The following is a 24411-nucleotide window of genomic DNA, read 5'->3' as shown; positions in this document are numbered from 1 at the left end:
ACTCATTTATTTGTCAAGAGATATTTTAAATGATTTCATTAATACTATAGCAAATATATTCAGGAAAGAATAAGATAAAGTAGTTAAATGTCTTACTATAACACTGAACACATTGATTATCCTCTAAATCTATTTCCTTGAGTACAAATATCAGTCATACTAAGATACATTCATGAAAAACAAATTTCTATTGTCAGAGACATTGCTGAAAAGCACTAGGGAAAGGCTTTAGACAATTATTAATATCTATTTTAGTAAAGATAGTTTAAACATAAACAATTATAACAAAGAATCATGTGACAATCGATGAACTAAAGGAAAATAGTATAGATGTTTAGTCATGAATTCAAATCTTGAGAAATCAAATTTTATATATATGCCTCCCCCAGAACATAATATTCACTTTTGGCCAATCTAATCTCCCAGTGCTAATACATATTTCATGGGATTATTAAATCACACTTAATTCATTCTATTTCCTCAAAATGGAACTTTTGGAAAGAAATTTCTTGAAAATTACCTAAAACTGCTTGTAGCCTTTCATTGAAAGTACCAGCTGATATAGTCAAAAGCTGCATTTTCCAAAGATTCTTAGAATGCTTTAGAAAAATTTGATGAAATCAAAAGATGATTTAGTTATCGTATCAGCAAAATGGTTTCACATAAAATATTCTGCAGAAGAAAAAGCTGCCAATTCCTAATAAAATACCATCTGGCATTACTGCCAGCTGTGGCTGAGACCTTTTGTTTTATAAAAGAAGTCATGCACTCAAATTGCATTTGCCTAGTTGCTCTCAATTCACTTTTGTACTGGCCTAAGAAATTCTTCCCTCCTTCCCAGAAATTTTCACTTATACAATGAAACACAGATACAAGATCAATTACAATTGTTCAGTTGTTCCTCCATAATATGACATAACAGACAGCCAATTCAGTTCTATTTAGTTCCCTAAGTTTAATGTACACTATAATGATTCTCCTAGGAATAACTTAAAGTCTCTGCCTTCAAGGAGCCTTCTACTGAGAGAAGCATTCTTGTCCTGTCTTACAAGAAAGAAGATATCAAGTTATGAGAAATGGAGTTCTGCTAAGATCCCAAACAAAAGGTTCTCTAACCTGCCTCTACTTGCCATCTCTCCATGGTAACCATATAGGATATCAAGAGTTTTATTTTAAAGGGTATTTATTATACAAGTTTAGGTTCATTATTTACTTGGTTGGGGAACAGATTCTAATACAGTGGGTAGATAGGTAGTACAGTGAGCCAGAGCCCTGGGCTTGGCATCAGGAAGACCTGAATTCAAATGTGACTTCAGAAACTTTAGTAGCTGTGTGATCCTGGGCAAGTCACTTCAAACCCTGTTTTGTCTCAATTTTCTTATCTGTAAAATGGAGAAGGAAATGACAACTCAGTCTCGTATCTTTGCCAAGAAAACCCCAAATGGGGTTCCAGAGAGTCAGACACGACTGAAACAACCGAACAACAATCTGCAAGACACTGGGGTAGGCTGTAAAGATACAAAGATGATAAAAAACAGTTTTTCTCTGACAGTGAGGGGTAGAGATATCATATATAAACAAATAAATATATGTGTGTGTGTGTGTGTGTGTGTGTTAATTTAATAAGGGAAAAAGCTCCCCTTCTTATTTCTAGTATTATCTTTCCAAAAGAGGCCACCAATTATATTTTGATTATTTGGTTACTCCATCAATCCTTAGGAGGTAGGAGAATGAGATAGTGAAACTGATAGGTTCTCAACACTCATGATTTTTGAAAAGGGAAGTTTTGCTGTACACTGTTGCACAAAGTTTTATACCTAAACCCATCTAGAAATTGGCAGCAAGTTCAGTTTACACTGTACAGATTCTCACTTGTTAGTCTGTTCATCTGTAAAGCTGCAGCATTTTTAGAACAAAAGCAGACTGTGGAGTTAGTAGGCTCTATGTTCTAATTCAGACATTGATTGGGTTGTGACCATGGGCAAGTTACTTAGAATCACAAAATCTCAGAAGTGGAAGCTCCCCCAGTCCCAACCCTAGCTAAGAGATGAGTCCCCTCTGCAACATTTACTTAACTACTGCAAGAATCAGTTCCCTCATCTGTCAAATGAGAATGGGGCTATGTGCACTGTCTACCCACCCCACAGTATTGTTGAGGGGAAAACACTTTGTGAACAATATAACAAGGAATGCTTCCATGGGGGCTCATAGTTCTGAAGCAGAGAGTTAACATCCATTATCTCATTTGATCCTCACAATGAAAAGCATCATATAAACGCGAACCACTGCTAGTATAAAACTGGTCATTGGATCAGGACCTGTGCAAGCTAATTATTTTGTTTCCCCTATAGAGACTAATATAGCACACTCCTCAACACACATACACACACTCCCTCACGCATGAGCCTGCAATTGGATATTGACTGACTTCTTCCTGCTGTTCCTTTTTATGGGCCCCCTTTATTCTGCCATTCACATTTGTAAAGTCCTATAGGTTTCAAGCCCAATCAGTGGCCAAGTGAGGATTGGAAATCAAAATTTCTGGCTCACAGTCCAGCACTCAGACCATTAATCCATGCTGTGCTCAGGCTGCCAGGTTCAGTTTTACATGCTAAGACTCCAGGCATGGCCAGGACAGAGGCATCATTAGCTACCACTCTGTCTTCTCAGCCCAGACCTCCCGTGTCTATCCCAGTGTGACACTCTCGTTCTTCACTATAGGCTTGACGGCAGGCTCCGATTTAATGATTGTAAAGCACTTTGAGAATGCAGAGTGCTACATAATTGCTAAATCATAATTCCCAAATTGTTCTCTGCATGGCTGCTATGTGATTAACAGTTTCCTCTTGGCTTTTTCTTTTTCTTTCTTTTAATTTTTTTTTTTTTGCTTATCTCTGTTCTTACACAAAAACCTAGCTCTAAAATCATGATAGCGATTAGGGGCCTCTACAAAAGCTAATTGGAGTTTTACCTAATGAAGGACAGCAGTCAAAAGCCCCAGAGCACAAGTACCTCCATTGAACAGCATTAAGGAGACGTCATATCCCTGCCTCTGAGAACTCTCAAGAATAGCCCCTATCTTCTGTAAATGCTTCCAGAAGTGAGATTAACCAGCAGCCTTGACCCTATCCTGCTGACTTCATCCTTTATATCAGCTATTATCCCCAGTGGTATCTGAGGGGAAGCATCAGTCCAAGGGAATGCTTAATGATTAGAATTGGTGGGAGTGGACCAAAGAGTCAATTTTACCAAGTGTTGAAGAGGGAATGGGGAATGAACAGGGGAACAGGAAATAACCAGCTTTTCAGGTGTATCTCCTCACAGGAAATACCTTAAACACTCAAGACTTCATTCATATCATCAGCAAAGTATGGCTTTGAGGTGATTGAGAAAGAGATGGAGCAGTAGGATATAATGGAAAGAATACTGGACTTGGAGTAATGGGACCTGAGTTTAAATCCCAAGTCTGACACTTATTACCTGTGGGACCTTGAACAGGTAATTTAACCTCTCTGACTGACCCTCAGTTTCCTCATCTGCAAAATAAAAGGGGTGACTTAAAAGGTTCCTTGAGGTTCTAAATATAGGATCCTGAAAATGAAATTAGGGGGGTGAAAGCAAAGTTGGTGCTTAGAAGAGAGGATTAAAGTCTCAAGTCATTATAAGAAGTGATATAGTTATAAAGAAGGGTTATAGGCCATGATCAGAAAGAGAAATCTAGGAGTGGGCAAGATGACTCGAACAAGAATTGACTAACTCCTTCTATACTTTTATAGAGTTTTTACCCTCATTAATCATTATTCTTTAGCAAACTCACTTTTATCATATTCCAACCTGCCTTTGATGCATCTCTTTTGAAGAAAAAAATCAGGAAATAAAAGAGTGGCTATCTTCCTGATATCATGCTCTCAGATGAGAAAACCCCATTATCATGTAGGAGAACAGAAGGAAAAGCAAAGATAGGGAACCTTGGTTTTTTATCATGAGGCTTGTAAGTAACAAACATAGGAAATAGTCCCTTGTGAAGGAAACACCTGGAAGAGGAAGGAGGAGAGAATAGATGATTATCCTGGGCTCTTCTGGAATACCATCTCCCTACCCCCACCTCAAAATTTAACAGTTTTTCCATGTGTGCTTTCCTGGACCAAGGATCATTCCTCAAAGCTGCCTAAATGGACAAAGTCAAGGTCCCTATGGAACTAACTCATTCTCAGTCTTCTCCTACCAAAGGACTTCTAAAACATGATAGGATCCATCTGCTATTGATCATTAACTGCCTAAACAGCAGGCCTGTGTGTGGTTGGCTTAGCTTGGTGCCATGATGGGTCCGTCACCTTCCTGCCTGCTACTAGCGATTTTCATCGAATACAAGATCCATTTTTAACAGCTCTTCTTTACACCACAAACAATGTCCTCCTGCCCATGTTGGGGGCTGGGAAAAGGGGGGTTGGAACTGGTAAAAAAAAACAACCTTTGTTCCCCTGTCCAGTCCTGACAGTTTAATTAAACAAAGCTTGAGACAGGGTCGATAGGGTCAGGCATTCTTCAACAGTGCTTCGGCAAAGTATCTGATCAGCACCATTTTAACACCAGGGCCCAGTGAATGAGTTATGCTACTCCTTGCCATGCAGAGATAGAAATAAGGGGAAACAAATGCCCTGGGTTGGCCCCTTTACTCTTTAATCACTAGCCCCCAGTTCCTTTCAGGTCCCAGCAGACAAAAGGTCCATCTGGTCAGGACACACATTGGTTTGATGCTAAAAACCACAGGAATTCAGCCTCCAGGAAAAGGTGTCTGCTACCTGTGGGGAGGTAGATGGGAGGTGGGAAGGAAGATGTAATTAGGAAGAAGGGGGGAAAAAAGCAGAAAAGCTGGAAAAGAGAGAGGAAAGGGCAAGGAAAGGGAAAGAGTATTAAAACTGGAAACCTGAAGGGGGAAAAAAGGTATTCCTTTTCCCTGCTCCCCTACTCCCTGGCAGATAAATGAGGGTTAGGTTTCAATTAAGTTCTCTGGAGTTTAAGACTTCCAACTTGGTAATCTAACCCTAACCTTAACTCCTATCCAGATAAATAAAAATTGTCAGAACTGACACGCAACCACAGCACAAGAGTAAAATATACAATTGTGATGGGGCTGAAGTCTTCAGGAACCAGGCAACCTATTATGAAGATGACTGCACTTGCCATACACTCTTACCCTTCTGAAGAAAAAGATTCTGCACTAGGTGTCAAACAAAAAGGGTTCTTCCTTCTCTCCCTCAAACCTTGTTTTCAGAGCCAAGGCTAGATGGATTATTCTTTTCTTTTTTTTTTTTTTTTGGTTTTTGCAAGGCGATGGGATTAAGTGCTTGCCCAAGGCCATACAGCTAAGGTAATTATTAAATGTCTGAGGCCAGATTTGAACTCAGGTACTCCTGACTCCAGGGCAGGTGCTTTATCCACTGAGCCACCTAGCCACCCCTAGATGGATTATTCTGTAAATGTGCCTACACTAAAGAAGGAGGAGAAGGAAGAGATGAAGGGGGGAGGAGGAAAGAGAAGGAAGAAGAGAAAGAAGAAGGAGAAAGAAGAGTAGAAAATAGGAGAAAAGAGGAAAGGAAGAGAAAAACAAGAGGAAAAAGGACAAAAAGATGAGCACTGAGGTACAGGACTGCCCTCAAAAATTCAAGCAGCTAAAAAAATGAGGGATAGGTTTCCTCTGAGGAAGAGAGGGAATAAAGGAGGAAGGGAGAAAGAGGGTGAGAAAAGGTAAGGAGGGAGGAAAGAAGGAATGGAAAGAGGAAGCGAGGGGAAAAGAGAAGGAAGGAAATTCATTCAGTATCTACACTTGTGCCAGGAATTTTTTTGGACTGGAAATAAAAAATTTTAGGGTCTGGGAAAATTTTTTTAAAAAGTGAGACAGTCTCTCTTCCTAAGGACTTTACCTTCTACTAGGGAAAGTCAAAACATTTAGGAGAGTGGTGACTAGAAAAATAGGCTTTTATCTAAAAAGTAGCAGGAATTGTGAGTGGAACCACAGGGCATCAAAACTGTCATGTCCTTGCCATAAGCAATGGAAGTATTGATTTGATTTGCTTACTATTCTGAAGGCAAGGTGGGGGAATGAAATGGAAGGGGAGGGAACAATGGTACTATTTTTACAGCAAGAAAAATGATTTTTATGAGAGCCAGAAAGATGATCCAAAGGTGTCCAAAGTGGATAGATGGGAGGTATGGTGTAAGGTCACCTTAGATAGTTCTTAAGGTCAATTTTACTTACTTGTTCACTGGTCAATCAAGCTTAACTCCAGGATGGAGTACACAAACTGAGTAGATTTACTCCCCTCTATGAGCATGATCTATGGTCCAGATAGAGTTGCTCCAAGTGGGCAAGATGTCCCAAGATGTCCAGGGTCAATAGAATTTTATTCGGTCCCCTCTAGCTTGGGTAAAGTAAACATTTCACATTAGTTCACCTCCTGGACTCATCAGAAACACACTAGGTACTCCATTTCCCTCTAGTTATGGGAATACTATTCCATGCAGAAATTCTAAGATCACTTCCAGGGGTGTGCTGGAGTCAGCTCTAATCCATTTGAGAGACTCAGTTGTTGAATTTTCTGTTTGTATATTTACAATTCCAGAAATCCAAGATCACTACAAATCAAGGCTCAATTTACTGTTTTGTTGATTGTCTAGACTTAAAAAAAGTGTTAATTATGCAAATTAAACATAAAGTAAGTGTATATACATGCATACCTCCCTTTATTAAACATTTACAGTCATACTCCTGATCACTTACTTGGAATAAAAAATGAACTACTTCCAAAGAAGAAAAACAGGAAATATTATAGTCAAATCACTAAGCAGAATTTCCACAGAGTCAAATACCATTCTCTCCTACAACTATTCACCCCACTCTACCCTCCCACTACTCCCTAGAAGAGTATTTTTATAATGTAGATTATCATACAGACCACTGGACAAATGCATATATATTCTCTGGGTGCTTCTTGATTCAATGCTTCTTAACATGTTTTTTGACCTTTATAAGTAATCTGATCTTATCTGTTATCCACATCCCATGAAGAAATGTCATACTCATGGATCCACAAATAGAGTTATATGACATAATCCAATACTCATTCTTATGGTCCTATGATCTCATTGACATAAATATACCTTCCAACAACGGGGCTCATAGCCTATCCACCTGTGTCTGCCTTGTGCAACACTCATCCATGTTCTGCCATTGATTCGCCAAAATAGAAATGCTAACACAATGGATAGAGTTTCCAGATAGAGATTCATCTTCCTTAGTTCAAATCTTAATCAGACCCTTACTAGCTATGTGACCCTGGGCAAGTCACTTAGCCCTGTTTCCCTCAGTTTCTTTATCTCTAAAATGAGCTGGGGAAAAAATGGCAAATCACTCCAGTATCTTTAACAAAAAGAGCCCAGATGGGATTGTGAAGGGTTAAAGAAAACTGAAAAATGACTGAAGAACAACAACCTCAGGTTCCTCACTGAGAGTTCCCTGCAGCAATAAAATCAAAGGTGAAGCAAAACAACAAGGGCAATGTTTTATTTTTGCAGAATGTTGTCTTCACAAATATTCTGGGAGGTAGATACTATTACTTCCATTTTACAGATGGTAGAAACTGAGTCTTGGAGAAGCTAAGTGACTTGCAGGTTGATATAATTAGCCTGTATCTAAGTCCAGGATTCCTCACCAAAGTTCAGCACTCTATCAAACCACACTTCTTAAAAAAGTGTAAAACCAACTGTTTGGGGGAAGAGCTAAAGTCCAAGCACAATGTGGTCAAACAGAGTGAACCTCCTAAGGCACTGATACACCTCCATAGGCAATAGAAGTTTGTTTCAACCTTACTAAGGGAAGCAGCCTGGCTCAACTCCAAGGCAGTTGCAGGCCCCGAGGGAGATTCCCCCTATCACACTAGTGAGACCTAGCAGAGCAGAAGAGTTAGCTCAGCAATGCCCTGGGGCTTGGAAAGCCTTCTAGCCCGAAGCTAGCTTGCTTCATGAAGATGGGCAAATTATTTCTTTTCACTGAACCATATAAGCTACAATTTCCCTATCTGAAAAACAAAGGGATAAAATAACCCACTTTGTGAAGAACCAGCCAAAAACAAAGGAGTTACATGAGAATCCAGGGTTATTATTCATAAAATTACTTAAAGCAGGACCCCCAAACTCAGGTTTTTCTGGGACTGTCCTGTATCTCCCAAGTCCATTTTCATCCTGATTTAGTGAAATTGCTCAAATACTAAGATAACTCTTTCACACCAGAGAAGAAATGAAGTATCATTAAAGTCACTTCAAAGCAAGAGAAAAGTCAACAAAGCGATCTTCAGCAGAGAGAACAAATGTCCAGGAAATAAATCTTTGCGGATAAATGTCCAAGGAAAAGTTAATCAAACTATTCTGGGATGCTTCAGATTCATTGAGTCAAAGAAAGCTACAATGGACAAATAGAAATCTCTATCATGGGGGAGTTACTGGCCTCTCTAAGAAAACATCCACAACTCCCAGGTAAACTGATTGCATAAATCTCAAACCCAGGGGTATAAGACTCTCACTAGAAAAGGGATGGTAAAGGGAGCACTAGGGCAATAGGTGATACAGTGAACACAGAGCACTGGTCCTGGAGTCAGGAAGATCTGAATCTATCTTCAGACACATCCTAGCTGTGTGACCCCCGGCAAGTCACTTTACCTTGTTTGCCTCAGTTTCCTCATCTACAAAATGAGCTAGAGAAGAAAATGACAAACCACTCTAGTGTCTCCACCAAGAAAACCCCAAATGGGGGTCACAAAGAGTTGAACACAATTAAAATAACTGAATAACAATCAAGTTTCATGCTTGACAGGAGTCATGGCAGAGGAGGATGGACCAAAAAAAAAAAAATCCAGAAAATCTAATCCAGACAATCAAAAGCAAAACTTGAGCCACACAAATTAATGAGTTTGGAAAGCATGCCCTACATGCTGAAGACACTGTGTTTAGGTTAGTCTACTGAAGTGACACTTGTCACATGATACCTTATATTGCCAATTATCTTTTTATATATCTTTCCCATTATATCATCTCAGTAAACACAGAAATAAGGGTATTCCAGCATCTAGAATAGGGCCTTTATTGAGTAGGCATTAAATGAATGTCTTTGTGCTAGGGATAATGAAGACAATATGGCAATAGCATTGATTAAGAGGATGGCATGATCTGTCTGAATATTTATCTCAAGATTGAGCTGGATGAAATCCATCTAGTCCAATCTCTTTATTTCACAGATGAACAAACTCAGGCCCAGATGGGTTAGTCTCGCCAAAGATCACACCAGGTAGTAAGTTGGCGGAGCTATGATTCAAACCCACATTTCCTGATCCAAACACAGTGTCCTTTCCATTGCTTCATCTTACATTGCTATATGAAGTGTTCTCATGTCAACAATGCTTTAGGAAGCAGAAGAAGAATAAAGTGTAGTGGGTAAAGACACCAGTGAGGAAGACAGTTATGGTTAATAGCAACCAGACCTACTCTGAAGAGTGGCAGATGACTGAGAATCTTACTTATTGGATTTGTGGCAGCCATGGGGAATTTTACAGCTTCCTAGAGCATATAATATTTGTCTTTCTTTCTTGTCAAATAACTGCTATGTATTTTCAAAGTGCAGGCTGGTCTCACTCTAAGAAGAGAAGGCCCCTTTAGGGGCCAAAGGAATGTTTCTTTATTCTCCAGATTATCAGACAAAACAAATTAAGTATTCTTTGAAAAGAATGATAGAATTACAAACAAAGAAGGAAAAAAATCATACAAAGAGAAAGGAGGTTGTAAGATAGAAGAATCTGACAGGGGGAGGGCGGGGTGGGGGGAGGAGGAAGATGACTCCATCTTAATATTTGTGATAGAGAAGGGGCAGCTAGGTGGTACAGTGGACAGAGCACTGGCCTTGGAGTCAGGAGTACCTGTGTTCAAATACAGCCTTAGACACTTAATTACCTAGCTGTGTGAACCTGAGCAGGTCACTTAACCCCATTGCCTTAAAAAAAAATTAAATTAAGAATTTGTGATAGAGAAGGTGAAGAAAAATAGGAATAATCCAATCTACACTATATATTTTGTCACAGTAGGTGTCAAAGACTTGATTCCTATGGTCTACAATTCTCCATGAAGGAGTTATTCCGAGATGAATGAGAAGCTCTTCAAAATGAAACTTTGAGGCCACAAACAGAAACAATTACAATAAAGAAGAAAAGAGGGGAACCTGCCCAAAGAAACTGATGCAGCTGGACAGAACTCATCAGCCAACTTAAACTTTTAAAACATGCATAAAAGATGAAGGCAAAGGCAGGGAATAGGAGATGATTACAAAGGAAGACACAGACCTGCATGTGTCAAAAGCACCAAGGCTCAGTTCATGGAGATCGGTGATGAATATTAAGGACAACAAAAAGAGCCTTTTCTTTAGCTACATTGGATAAAGCAGAACAAAAGGAGAACAAAAAAGGTTAGAGTAGATAACAGATGATGACAAAAGGTGGAACTACTCAACTCATAATGTGAATTCTTCTGTGGGTAATACTAATAGCTAGATCTACATCAGACTTTTAGTTTTACAAAAATCTGTATAAATATCTCATGAGTGAACTCTGAACTGGAAAAGAAGGAATGAATAACTTTGAAAGACACAAGAACTCTGCAATAACCAGTCTTGATTTCAGAAAATGGATTGTGAAATGCACCATCCACCATCTACCCCACACTCTAGCAGAGAAGCAATGGACTTGTCCATGAAACAATGAGACCTGGATTTTTTTTTTAGACACAGGGAGCTTTGCCTTACTTGAGGATGAATGTATGTTACAGGGCTTTGTTTTTATTTCTTTTTTTAATGTTGAAAGGAGAGAGTGGGCAGGAGAATTTTGTTAACTGAAAAAATTTAAACAACAGTTAAGAGAATTTAAATTTAAGTAGAGAGCATACATTTGACTACAAATTTTATTCCAAGGAACCAAAAGACCCAGCAGACATGATTATATCTTAAAGACCTTGAAGAAAAGGAGAAAGGCCACAGATGCAAAGATCAAATACCGACTCTATTTTTTTTTAAGGGACAAAAATGAAAAGTCTATAGACCACAGGCCAGTGAGCTCAACTTCAATTTCTGGCAAGATTCTTAGAATGCATTAATAAAAGAGGTGTTTTGTGACCAGGAAAGGGTTGATGCAATCATTATTCTTATTTTACAAATGATTCCACTTAATCTTACAACTGTTTAGCCCACATCTCTCCATTTTTGTCCTCAAGAACTGCATGGTAGATTCATTAGATGCTTTGCTGAAATCTAAGTAAACTATTTCTTCAGTATTCCCTTTTGCTCTTTGAGTAGTAACCCTGTCAAAAAAAGGAAGTGAATTTGGTCAGGCATAACCTCTTGATGAAATCATGCTGGTTCACCAGTTCCCATGTAAAGGACCACCTTGAAAACTTTAAAGCAATGTATAAATGCTAACTACTGATGTTGTTGTCATTATTCAGGACCCAATCAATGAATGGCTAAAACCCAAATGTAGTCAATGGTGAACAAGAATTTATGAACTATCTTCAATGTGTCGGACTGAATGCGTGTGTGTGTGTGTGTGTGTGTGTGTGTGTGTGTGTGTGTGTGTGTGAGAGAGAGAGAGAGAGAGAGACAGACAGACAGACAGACAGAAAGACAAAGAGACAGAGAGAGAGAAGAAAGATGAATGGAAGGAAGGAAGGAAGGAAGGAAGGAAGGAAGGAAGGAAGGAAGGAAGGAAGGAAGGAAGGAAGGAAGGAAGGAAGGAAAGTGGGAAGGAAGGTAGGAAGGAAGGATGGGAAGCAAGGAAGGTGGGGGAAGGATGGAGTGAGAGAGGTAAAAGTCAGTCTCTTTTCTGAAGGAGCTCACTCTAATGGAGGAGACAACACTGATATCAACTTGGAGGGCTCCAAGAATTCTGTGCCATTTGACATTTTAATCAGTCTTAGATAAAGGTAGAGATGGCATGCTTGTCGAATTCATAGTTAACACAAGCCGGGCAAGAACAGTTAGCACTCTGGATGATGGGACTGGAAGAGATCTTGACAGGCAAGGCTGTTGAGTTGATCCTAATCAGAAGAAATTCAAGATCAGAGATCTAAAGTTGGAAAGAGGATTCTGGACTAGATCCTACAGATAAGGAAATGAAGTGACTTCCCAAGATCGCACAGGTAGCAAGTATAAGGGCTAGGATTTGAACTTGGATCCTATGACTCTAAGAAAATCCCCCTCACTAATCTCCCTCTCCACCTAGCTAGGTGGAACAGTGGATAGTTCACTGAACCTGGAGTCAAAAGGAACTCAGTTCAAATCCTACCTCAAATATTCATTTGCTGTGATCCTGGGCAAATCATTTGGTTTCTCTACACTGGCAGTTTCCTCATCTGTAAAATGGAGGTAATAACTGCACTTGCCTCCCTCAAGCATTCAGTGAGATAACATTTATAAAAAACTCTTTATACTTAAGGTGTTAGACAAATTACTAGCTTTTATTATTACTATTATCAATCTTTCAAGATGTAGTTCAGCTGCCATATCTTCTCTGATCTGATCTCATTTTACTTCTTACTCTTCTTTTAATACAAAGTAGAAAATCAACCAATAATCTGTGTTGATACCCCTTTTTAGATTTTAATTCCTTGAAGGGAGGAAACCCATCCTATTTTTTTTCCTTATATTGTTTTATTTCCCTTGTATTTTCCTTCATATTTCCAAAGAACTAACACAATGTGTTACCCATAGCAAATGCTTATGAATGTCTGGTTAAAGCTGATATCATTGAGGACAACCACATGTCCTCATCATGCTTCCCTTATTTCTTCAATCACAGGCAGGAGGACTATGAAAGAAGACCAGGATCACTCCTAAGTAGGAGGGATCTGACCCAAAACATCAATTGGATTGTTATGATGAGGCAACATTTGAGTGTGCTGGTTTTAAGAAAAGAGTCTGACCCTTGGATTCTACAAGTGTTTCTGACAAGGTGAGAGGCAAGCTAATGACAAGCAATTCTAAGAAGAACCTCTGCAGATGCCATCCTCATTGACTCCCCAATGCTCCCTACTTATCCTGCCAAGAAAGGCAAAAACAGAAGAATGTTCTAAGGATGAAAAAAGGTTACTCACAGTCTTGAAAGTGCCTGGTTATTCTGGAACAGTAGTTCTGGTAACAAGTGCAGATGGTTTCGGTTCAGTCGTCTGGAGACAAGAAAAGAAAAAATTAAAATAACTTAATTTTTCAGAGGAAAAGAAGTATGCTCCACAATTGAAAGAATGTTGTGTTATCTCAACTCTTCCTAATTATGGGCTTATCTGTATATGTATATGTACACACATACACCTACACACACATATACCCCACTGCTGATTTTTTTTTTCATTTTAGCATCTTCTGCTCGGTGGTGATTCTGTCATGACTAAAGAAAACCAACTACTCAACTGGCATCAGTCTGGTAAAGAAAAATCAGTTACCCCTGGCTAACAACTAGACTCTCTTGAAAAATATGAAGGACAGAATCAATATACAAATGGGAGCAGTGTTGGTCACACTATCTTCTTGACCTCATAATTACTTTAGGGAGAACAATAAAATGGAGGCAGATTTGGAATCCCTCAGTAACCAGCCAGATCTTAGGATTCTACTGAATCCTGTCTTAATTGTTAAGCAGGACCAAGAATTCAACATCTGCCATGCTATCAGGTACAATCTCCAACTCCAACCCACCCCCCAACACATACACGTTTTCACCTCTTGCTCAGTGATTCATGATAAAATTAATGTTACCATTACTACTGTAAAAAATGAAAAACCTATTTCTCTTGTGGTTCCACTGAGAATCCCCAATAATCCCTGCTTTGGCTTAACTTCCTTTCCCTGATCATTACTCTAAATTCCCACCTATCCATATCAGCTCTGCCCCATCCCATTTTACCCATATTCACTTTTATGCTTTCTTCCAACCTACTGTTAAACTGCCCTTCCTATTAGGTATGTATAAATGCCAGTTCCAGTTTTTAACTGAAACTCCAAAATTCTAAATGCAAAACCCCTCTATCCATTAAGATAATCAAGCTGCCAAAGACAACCAACACAGACTCACTTAAATTTGGGCAATTAGTTAAAAACAAGAGGGAAGGAAGGGAATTTAGGGCATATTTTCAAAAACTTAACACGTCTACTTTTAGCAATCCATTTAAATGACACTCATTTGTCAGAGCATTTTTAAATGGGTCATCTTCTATAAAGCTTTCATTTATCTGGAAAAATTACCAATATAGTTACAGTTTTCCCAAGGGGCAAGGAAAAAAACTCTGAGTTCTATAAATGTAACATGACTAGGAAAGTTAATCCAGGGGAGGAAAGCACTATGTTGTAAGAGAAAAAATTCAAGACTGGGAGTTTGGGCTTGGATTCTAATCCAGATTGGTAACTCACAAATTGTATGGCCTTGGGTCAAACAAGAAAGCAAACAAACATTTACTCAGCTCTTATTACTGAGTGTAAGATACTCAGATAAGTGCTAGTAATTCAATAAGAATGAAAGTCTTTTTTTCCTAAGAAGATTACATTCTAGGGGGCGGCTAGGTGGTGCAGTGGGTAGAGCAGGAGTCCTTGAGTTCAAATCTGACCTCGGACACATTATTATCTAGCTGTGTGGACTTGGGCAAGCCACTTAACCCCACTGCCTTGCAAAAACTAAAAAAAAAAAAAAAAAAGATTACAGTCTAAGAGAGGAGACAATATGTACCTAAATAAGAATATGCAGAATATATAAAAATTAGTACAAGGTAGTTTTAAGAGAGAGGACTCCTCTCTCTCAGTTGAGGAGGATCGGGAAAGGCTTCACATAGGAAACAAAAGTTAGATCAGGTCACATCCCTTTTCCAGCTTCCTCATCTATAAAGGGAAAGAAAATAGATTGTCTCCAAGAACATTCAGTGATTCTATCAACAATTTTGGACTAGACCTTGAGGTTTGGATTCCTTCAACCCTTTATGAATTCATTAGTTTCATGCAAGCTTATCTGTCAAATTTCAGTTTAAGAGATGCATGGTTTTATGCATAGAGTTACTCCCTTTACTTATTTGTATCATAATCATGCTTTGCTTTGGCAGACAATCTTTCTGAATTCTATGGCCAAAAACATACTCATTATCCTTTGGCCAAACTTCTGGTAAAAAAAAAAAAAAACTTCTCTGGGGGTGGCTAGGTGGCGCAGTGGATAGAGCGCTGGCCTTGGAGTCAGGAGTACCGGAGTTCAAATCCGGCCTCAGTCACTTAATAATTACCTAGCTGTGTGGCCTTGGGCAAGCCACTTAACCCCACTGCCTTGAAAAATAAATCTAAAAAAAAAAAAACTTCTCTGAATTTAGTCAGACAGGTCCCCAGAATGCAGACATGTATCTGTCACTTGGTCCTGCTCAAAATCTTTCCGGCTTGGGAGGGCCTAGCAGAAGCTTATATTCTGTCAGCATAGCCTCTGATCATCCTGAATCACCACCAACCTACAACAAGGCATCAGAATAGGATTTTTAGTGGAAGGCCATTTCTCCATGATTCAAACTGCACAATACAAAAGGAGGATAATGCAAAGAACAGCCCAAAAGAATTGAAATTGTTCCAGGCAAGGCAACCAAAATGATGGAAGGAAATGAAGAACTTGCCTTTGAGAATTATCCTGCAAAAAAGGAATACTTTCCCACTTGGAAAAATAAAGATGAAAACGTTTATGGCTAAAGTCTATAAACTCATGATTACAGATTGGGGGATATAGACTTATTTGTGACACCCCAGCCTACTAAAACTATAGGTGTCAACTGAACCTTAAAAGTAGTTTAAAAAAACAAATAACAATAAAGGGATTTCAGAAGGCAACATTTTATGCTATGAATAATAAACGTTTAGGATTTATTTTCTCAAGAATTAAAGTGGCTAACCAATTAAAGAGATACAAAATGAGCTGGAAGATGAATAGAAACTAATCTCTTGGCTGAATGACCTTGAATAAGTCTCCTCCCTTAGCTAGTACTAGGCAAATTCCAAGTTCTAGGAATCTATAATTCTACTATTCTATAATCATGAACAATAGATCCAGAACAAACTAACAAAGAAAGCCTGGAATTTAGGAAGTGCATTCCCAGCTTTTTCAGATTGATTTCATTGAAGTCAACCACCAGCTCTGAAAGAAAATACCTCTTGATATCATTGTCAAAAAGAGAATATTAGGCTATATGGGCTATGAGCTTAACCTAATACAGCCTTTATGCTCTTTTAGTTAAAAAACAAATAAGCTTTCTTGATACCTTTTGCCTTTATGTAATAGCTGCCTCCAGATATAGCCCTCAATATCAAGTGAACTGTCTCTCTTAGGAGAGAAAAACAATTAGACAATACCCTCATCCACTAATCATATCTGACAGTATATGCAACATTCTTCAATTGTGCGCTACCACCTATCTCTTGAAAGGAGGGAGGTATTTCCACAGCTTTATGGACACCAAGATTAGTCATTATAATTATTCTGCAATTAGTTTCATTTTAATGTCTTCTTTATTTTTATTGTTCCCTAGGTTCTACTTATTTCACTTTGTATCAGTTCAAATGACTCTTACCATGTTTCCTCTTAATTGTGAAGTTCTAACCTATTCATAAAACTACACAAGCTAACAGCGGCTGATATCTCCAGAAACAAAGATCAAAAGTTTTTAAATTCAAGAATTATCTTCTATGTAAATATTTGTTACATTTTATTACAAATTCAACACAATGTTAGGTGCCAAAGAGTTTATCAAAATGATAAACTTGGCTCAATTAAATTCAAAAAGCATTGATTAGGTTCCTAATGTGTAACAAGTACAGCTTTGCTCAAGGAATTTTTATACAGTTTAAACTATAGAACTCCAAAAATTTTTTCATATATGTGAACAATTAAGAAAATTCAAAAATGTTTTTTTCTAATTCCTTCCAGCAAACATAAAATCATAGGACCACTGGAAACTGATTTACTGCAGGGTTGTAATCAACCCATAATCGACTCTAGGAAAATAAATTGTCATCAGCTACACAAGACAGGTCAGCACCTCTACTCCAGGGATCATAAAGGTCCAGCCTGGCACAGAAATTACATTTATGGCATTACTTCCTACCTTCTGTTCATAAAAATGGTTTATTTCAATGGTCTTTTTTCTTAGAGTAGAATCATTTTTGAACAGGGAAAAAAATAGATTTTTATAGACCCCAAACAATGAGAAGAGTCAGCTTCAAGTCCCTTAACTATTATATAATAAATAATAACCTAGTATTTCTAGTAGTTTCTTCCTCCAACTACAATGCTTTTTTTCTTCACACAGTACCTAGAAATAAAGACCAAATTATGATTCTTATTTTCAGATGGAAGAACTATGACCCAGAGATGTAAAATGATCTGTCTGATGCCACACAACTAATTCAGCAGGAATTAAATTATCTCTTTTTCCACACACACACACACACACACACACACACACAGAGAGAGAGAGAGAGAGAGAGAGAGAGAGAGAGAGAGAGAGAATAGTTTCTATCTCCATATTTTTTTCTTTTGTGTCGCCTTGAATTTAGTCACAGCTCCTAAGAATTCCTAGATCAGTCAAGAGAAAAGCTGAAAAAGAGTATAAAGAAGAGATATGGTAGACCATGTGAAGAGGTGACTGAACAAAGTCCATCTCTTTCCTATTTAATCTGATTGATTGGACTCTCAGCTGTTTTTGGAAGATATTTATTGAGGATTTTTTTCTTCTACCCATTACCTTATCAAGTCTAACAAGAGCAATAACCATACTGGAATACTCCAACAATTTGAATTCCTTGTCACATTTGATGATACATATTTCATGATACATGGGACCCACCTGCAAGATTTACCTCCCCACTATCATAGATGTTTCCAAGATACTTAAGGATACTACTTAACAACAATTTAAAGATGCCTCAATGTTTCCAATGCTGCTCCTGCTTTTCACGGGAGCATAGCACATGTTCCCTCCAGGCTACTGATGCCAAAGACCTCTGTGTTGAACAGTGACAAGGTGGGCAGAGGAAGACAAAATACAAGGTCAATCAATGTTCTCGTATTCCCCGTCATTACCTGGTTAAGCTGTCAATCAGCATCATGCCAAATAGCAAGAATATAACAGTCAATTGAAACTATTGCTGGATGGCTCAATGCCAATTGTCAACTAAGCCATTATCAATTGTGAGGAGAGAAATGTATTTGGAAATAGCAGCAATGTAGTTTAAAGTGCATCAATTAAAACATTAAACAAAACTAGTGGGAAGAAGAAAAGAGAATGGTCTCTTTTTGTTATTGTTTTTACCAGCCTCAGATATTTGGCTAGGATGCAATGATTAAAAAAATCATCCATGGAGTTCTGTGTTCATCCAACTTCTTCCCTATCCTTGTGCCCTGTGGATACTCACAATCTCTCCAGCTCCCTCATGTCATCAAAAGCTCCTCGCTCCACTGCTCCAATCTGATTTTCCATCAGTTGTCTGGTGAGGCAAAGAGACAAAGGCTGCTTTAGGTCAAGGACTCCAAAAAATAGCAAGCAAATTCAGATCAAGATACTTAGTGAAGAAATGATAAAGTCAGCAACCCAGGGGCATCCTATTAAGATTTTCTTGAGTGGATGAGATTTCTTGAAGTCTGGTGAATTCAATAATGAAGGCTTCTTCCCAGAACCAGACCTGCTACATAAATGCCTCCTCCCCTCTCCAGTCCTGCCTCATTGGAAATGGGCATCCCTATGACATAGAGTCATACAGCCACCAAGCTATCATACTATCTTCCCAAAAACACAGCAAGGGAAAATACTAGTTTAAACAACAGCTAGCTTGGGCCATGGGTCTATCAGGCCCTGGCATGAATGTCCATCCTGGAAAAGCCTCCAGCACCAACCCAGAGGGCACATATCCAGGCAGCAGAACAGCAAGTACAGCGTGCTGCAAGTGGGCAAAAGATTGTGCCAACTGGGCAGAGTTTATGAGGGCAGAAAATGCACTGGCAGCTGGCAGACATCACACAACCCTCCTACTGCCCCCCGTCTGCTTTGGATGAAAATGAGATACCTACGCCAAATCATTACTGCCCAAACACAAGGCTCTTGATTTTGTTCTTTATTTTCCTCATGCTCTCCCTGATCTCATGTCTTCCAATATCCCAAATGAAAGGATGCAAGTTTTCAAGGCAATGATGAATCTATAACAGCATCTTTGCATTTGGGACAAAGTTGAACAGGTCCCCTGCCTTTCTGTGTCCTGCCACCATGTTTATAAAGAAGTAGGAGAAATGGAGAATGGGCCCACAGTCTTCTCCAACTTAGCTTCTCCTTTCTTTGCCATCTCCCTTTACTTCTATGATTAAAGCAGAGGCAATTAGGTGGTTCAGGGAAAAGAATACTGAGACAGAATCAGGAAAATCTAAATTCAAATCCTGGCTCAGATATTTACTAGTTGTGTGACCCAAGTCAAGTGTGTGACCCAACTCTCTTCTGCCTCAGTTTCCTCTTCTGTAAAAATGAAGAGGTTAGGCTCTAAGGTACCTTAAAGCTGTAAATACACAATGCTATGATCTTATAATGGTCAGAAGCTCTTTTGTTGGATATATTATGTAGCAAAAGTGCTGAGGATAGGCAAGAAAATAGAGAAAGGGGCAGAGGACTTGGGAGGAAAATAAACAAAGGAAATACTCACAACACTCGAAGCTGCTTCAGTCCTGCAAAGTCATTTTTGTGGATCCGAGTGATGTTGTTGCCATTGAGTTCCCTAAAGGAGCAAAGAAGAAAAGGCATTTAGCGATCAAACTAGAGTAATGAGACAGAATACATGAGCTTCTCTCCAGATCTATAAAGCCCAGCGTATGCCTGCCATCTGTTAAATAGGACACTATTTTCCCCAACTGATATACCTGAAGACACAAGTGTATCACAGTCTTAAGTGGTGTTTTGAGAGTTTTATTTGTATCTCCCTGTCTCTATTTGTCCCCTTCTCCAAATCTTCCTTCAACATAGAGGCCAAAATAGTCAACCTACAGGACAGTTCTGACCACATTACTTACTAGCTCAAAAATTTACATTTCCCTATTGTCCATAAAACACAATTCAGTATCCTTAGCTTAATATTTAAGGTCTTCCACAGTCTGCCTTTGGCTAACTTTCCAACCCTGTTTCACATTCCTCATTTTCATTTTTCTGAGTCCAGTTAAATTGGACTCCTAGCTTTCCCTGAATTTGACATCTCATCCCCTGCCTGGAGTGTCTCTTATACTTAGATGAGGGTCAGACTTCCTCTCCTCCACTCTGCCTCTAAAAGACACTGTCCCACTTTATCCAAGCTCATTTAGTCACAGTAGCATGTAAATAATGGAGTTGAGATTTTTTTATTGGCTCTGACCTTGATGTTTAATAAATGTCTACTGAGTGGACAGATATATTGTAGTAGAAAGTGTTCTTGACTAAGAGTCAGTGTGTGACCTTGGGCAAAAAAAATATATCACTTTTCTGAATTCTAGTTTCCTCATCTGTGAAATAGGGAGGATGATAGTTGTGGTGGTTGTTGTGAAGATCAAATGATATAATGGAATATAAAGTACTTTGAGAACTTTAAAGTTCTATATAAATATAAAATATTATTATCATTATTATTATTATTATGAACTTGTCCTTTCAGATTATTTTAGATCTGGGGCAGTGAGATGGCTCAGTGACATTGGACTTGGAGCCAGGAAGATGCAGCAGATCCAGTCTCAGATAATTATTAATTGTATGACCCTTATTAATTGTATGATACTTATTAATTGTATGAAGCAGCTTCAAGTGTTGTGTTTCCTTTCTTTATTTTCCTTCCAAATCCTCTGCCCCTTTCTCTGTTTCCTTGCCTATCCTCAGCACTTTTGCTACATTTAAAACTGTTTAACTCAATTTCCTCATTTGTAAAATGAGCTGGAAAAGGAAATGGTCTCCCCAAATGAACTCTCAAAGAGAGTTAGCCATGACTGAATAACAAGAAGATAACCTACCTCACACTGATGTAATGAAAATCACATGATGTTGTACTACTCAAATAATGTATGTAGATTGCTTTGCAAAATTTAAGTGCAATAAAAATATCATTTTTAAGGAAGATAGCTGGGATGTGAATTTAGGATCATTAATGACTTATTTGATTTCTCATTGAAACTGATCTCCTTAGGTTATCTATTTTCAGTTGTGTCAGATGAGTGTTTGCTATTTTTGCAGATATTCATCTATTTCTGAAGTTTTAAAATGTATTAGAATAAATCTTAAGTTTATTGCATATAATTATCATATCCCCTTTATATTTCTATATCTGGTAACTGAGTTCTCTTTTTTTAAATTAAAGTTTTAGTTGTTTTTAATCAACTTTCTTGATTATACAAATAAACTATTAGCCTTGTTTCAATTATTTTTTGTTTCCCATTTTATTAATTTCTTCTCTGATTTTAATAATCTTTTCTACTTTTGTTTTGGTGCATTACTTTGCATATTTTCTATGTTCTTTAAATGCAGACCTAATTTGCTAATTCATTCTTTCTCTCTTACCAGCCTAGGGATTCAAAGCGATAAATTTGCCTCCAAGCACTGAACTGGTTGCCTACATTGAAATATGGAGTTATTTCTGGTGTCATTACCTTTGAAAGTAATATGCTATTATTAAGCTCTTTTTAATCAAACCATTAATGAATTGCTTTTTAAGATCTCATAAAGATCTAGGCATTGATCATCTATCACTGTTTACTCCTATTTTTAATATATTAGAGTCTATTAATGCATTTTAAATTTATACCTTTCTAAATTTGCTTATGACTTCATTCTGGCCAAGAACATGAATCATTTTTGTGAATGTTCCATGAATGCTTAAAAAATGGATATTTCTTACTCTATCCATTAAGTTCTCTTGATATATCTATTAAATGCCCATTTCTCAATAAAACATTTCCAATTAAATCTGTGTGCATCTTTTTGTATTTGACATATATCCTGAAGGCAACATGAATAAATGGCATTTTAAACCAATAGCCATGTTAATCACTGAAGACATTTTTAAAAAGTAAAGGTCTTACCCTTAAGGAGTTTACATTTTAATAACATAAGACAATATACTGATATGTGTGAGGTGAGAACAGTACAATAGAAAACAGGCAATGAAAAGCTCAGAGTAGGTGGAATGGGATGCTAAAGCGCTGTCTGGTACCTAGGTCAGCCAGTAGATAAAGTGGGCTAAGTGAGCCAGTTTGCATTAATTCACCATTGGTTTGGGCCCTTGGGCAGGAGTTTCAAATATGAAGAGATTCACTCTTCCAGGACTGAGGCCTGGATTCTGGAAGATCTGAGTATGAAGGTCAGGGCTCAGGTTCAATGTTAGTGGATTCTAGTCCAGGTGAGGAAAAGCACATCAGCTGCTGTACTATGTTTTTGCATCAATCTTTACTCCTTTTTTCTTATTAATGAGGTAGCTCAAAATTCATTTGAATGTAATCCTGCAATTGTCAAATTTGACATACATTATTTTTTGTCTTAGGAATGTAACAGGAGTTAGATAAAGGAATAAAACTTTATTTTGCTATTTCTATTTCTAAAGTAATTTCAATGAAAGAATATTTTTAATTCCTATATTTTTTGCTTTGAACTCCAAATATCTTTAAAATGAGCAGTTAGAGAAGTAGATAGAGTAAAGGTTCTGGGGTCAAGAAGAGCTGAATTCAAAGCCATCCTCAGATACTCACTAGCTGTGTGACCCTGGACAAGACACTTATCCCTGTTTGCCTCAGTTTCCTCTTCTGTAAAATGAGCTGGAGAAGGAAATGGAAAACCACTCTACTATCTTTGCCAAGAAAACCCCAAATGGGGTCACAAAGAGTCTGATATAACTGAAATGAATGAACAAGAACAATCTCTAAAGCGAGGGTTTCTTAACCTGGGGAAATAGATTTCAACGGTCCTTGAACTAGAATATAAAATTTTTTTATTTTTTCACAAACATCTAACTGAAATTTAGCATTTCCTCCAATTATTTAAAAATATTCTGAGAAGAGGTCCATAGGTTTCACAGGACACAAAAGCTCTACTCTAAAAACTACTCTGCATTCTTAACAAAGATGGGAGCATCTCTTGGGGATGGCCACCAATCCCAATTCTTCCCCAGTCATTTACCTAATTTTACTTTGTTCCCTTTGTTTATCTGAAACTTTCTCTTAATTATATACACCTTATTTTCTGTTTATTTCTTTCTCCACCACAGTCAGCTGTATCTTTCCATAAATTTAATCAATATTGTGGTTATTTTTAAGTATCATAATTGTTTGCTGTTCCCAGAACTTGGTTTTCCTGGTACTTCTATAGCTCAGTTCCAAAAAGTTCTTTTGAAATATGTTTTTTCCTCCATGATTTTTTGAGGACCTTTTGATTTTTACATGTCCATCCTTTATTTTTCAATGGAATTTAGGCAGCTAGGTATTTATTTCTGAAATTAAAGTATGTTTAAAAAATTTATATATTATATTCTAACTTCTTTAATCATTTCTGGTTTGTTAGACAATCTTCTGAGACATGGCAATATTTTTGATAGGTTACGTATTTCTCTGAGTGGCTAGAAGAAATTTTTCTTTGTCATTGTAGTTTTGAAATTTGATGATGAGGTGCCTAAGTGAGTTGAATGTTAAATTTCTCTTTCTTCCTGTGAATTCTATTTACATGATATCATTTCTTTTTGAAACTAAAAAATATTAAAATGATAACAACAATGAAAACAACACAATAATATAATTTTTAAGGTTTGCACACATAATAACAATCCTATGAAATTGGGAGTACAGATATTATTTCTTCTTTTTTTACAGAGAAGAAACTGAGGCTCTGAGAGTTAGGTAAGAAGGCTCCAATAGATTAGATGAAATACGTATTTCAGATCTAAAATATCCAGTCTAATTCTGATTAGTGGGTTCCCTTAGATATCTCTGGTGAAAATACTGGTACATTCAGTTGTCCTTTGATTCAGTCATTTCCCAACATCCTAGGAGGCACTCTTATTTGTATTCTAAGATGTCACTTGCAACCTCTTTGGCCTTTAAAAAGTACCCTATTCACCTATAATATTAACAAAAAGTAGTTCAGGCAACAATGAAAACCCCTGGTAAGATCCCTGGAGTTCTACCCTGGCAGATTGGTTTTTGATGGGGTGTGAAAAGCCATAGATGGCCCCACCTCTAGGCCACTGCCCTCATATCAAATGCTCTGAGCACCAGTAACAGCTGCCTCTTCAACCACACTCCTCTGACCCTGGAAACTAAGTGCTGTCAA

General features: G+C 37.9%; 1 protein-coding gene across 3 annotated transcripts in view; it reads right to left on the bottom strand.

Moving 5' to 3' along the window:
- Window positions 1-24411, bottom strand: part of SLIT1 (slit guidance ligand 1) — a 241870-nt gene that overhangs the window by 199832 nt on the left and 17627 nt on the right. For 2 of the 3 annotated variants that reach the window (XM_074233238.1, XM_074233240.1), the window contains exons 2-4: window positions 19787-19858; window positions 18515-18586; window positions 13186-13257 (exon numbers count right to left, since the gene is read on the bottom strand). In XM_074233238.1, the coding sequence (XP_074089339.1) occupies window positions 13186-13257; window positions 18515-18586; window positions 19787-19858 (216 nt within the window). Of the gene's footprint in view, window positions 1-13185; window positions 13258-18514; window positions 18587-19786; window positions 19859-20000; window positions 20394-24411 lie in introns of those variants that run through there. The other variant, XM_074233239.1, reaches the window with a different exon arrangement.

Source organism: Macrotis lagotis, chromosome 4 (genome assembly GCF_037893015.1).
Source record: "Macrotis lagotis isolate mMagLag1 chromosome 4, bilby.v1.9.chrom.fasta, whole genome shotgun sequence".
Taxonomy (NCBI): domain Eukaryota; kingdom Metazoa; phylum Chordata; class Mammalia; order Peramelemorphia; family Peramelidae; genus Macrotis; species Macrotis lagotis.
This window is presented reverse-complemented; position numbering and strand designations above follow the sequence as displayed.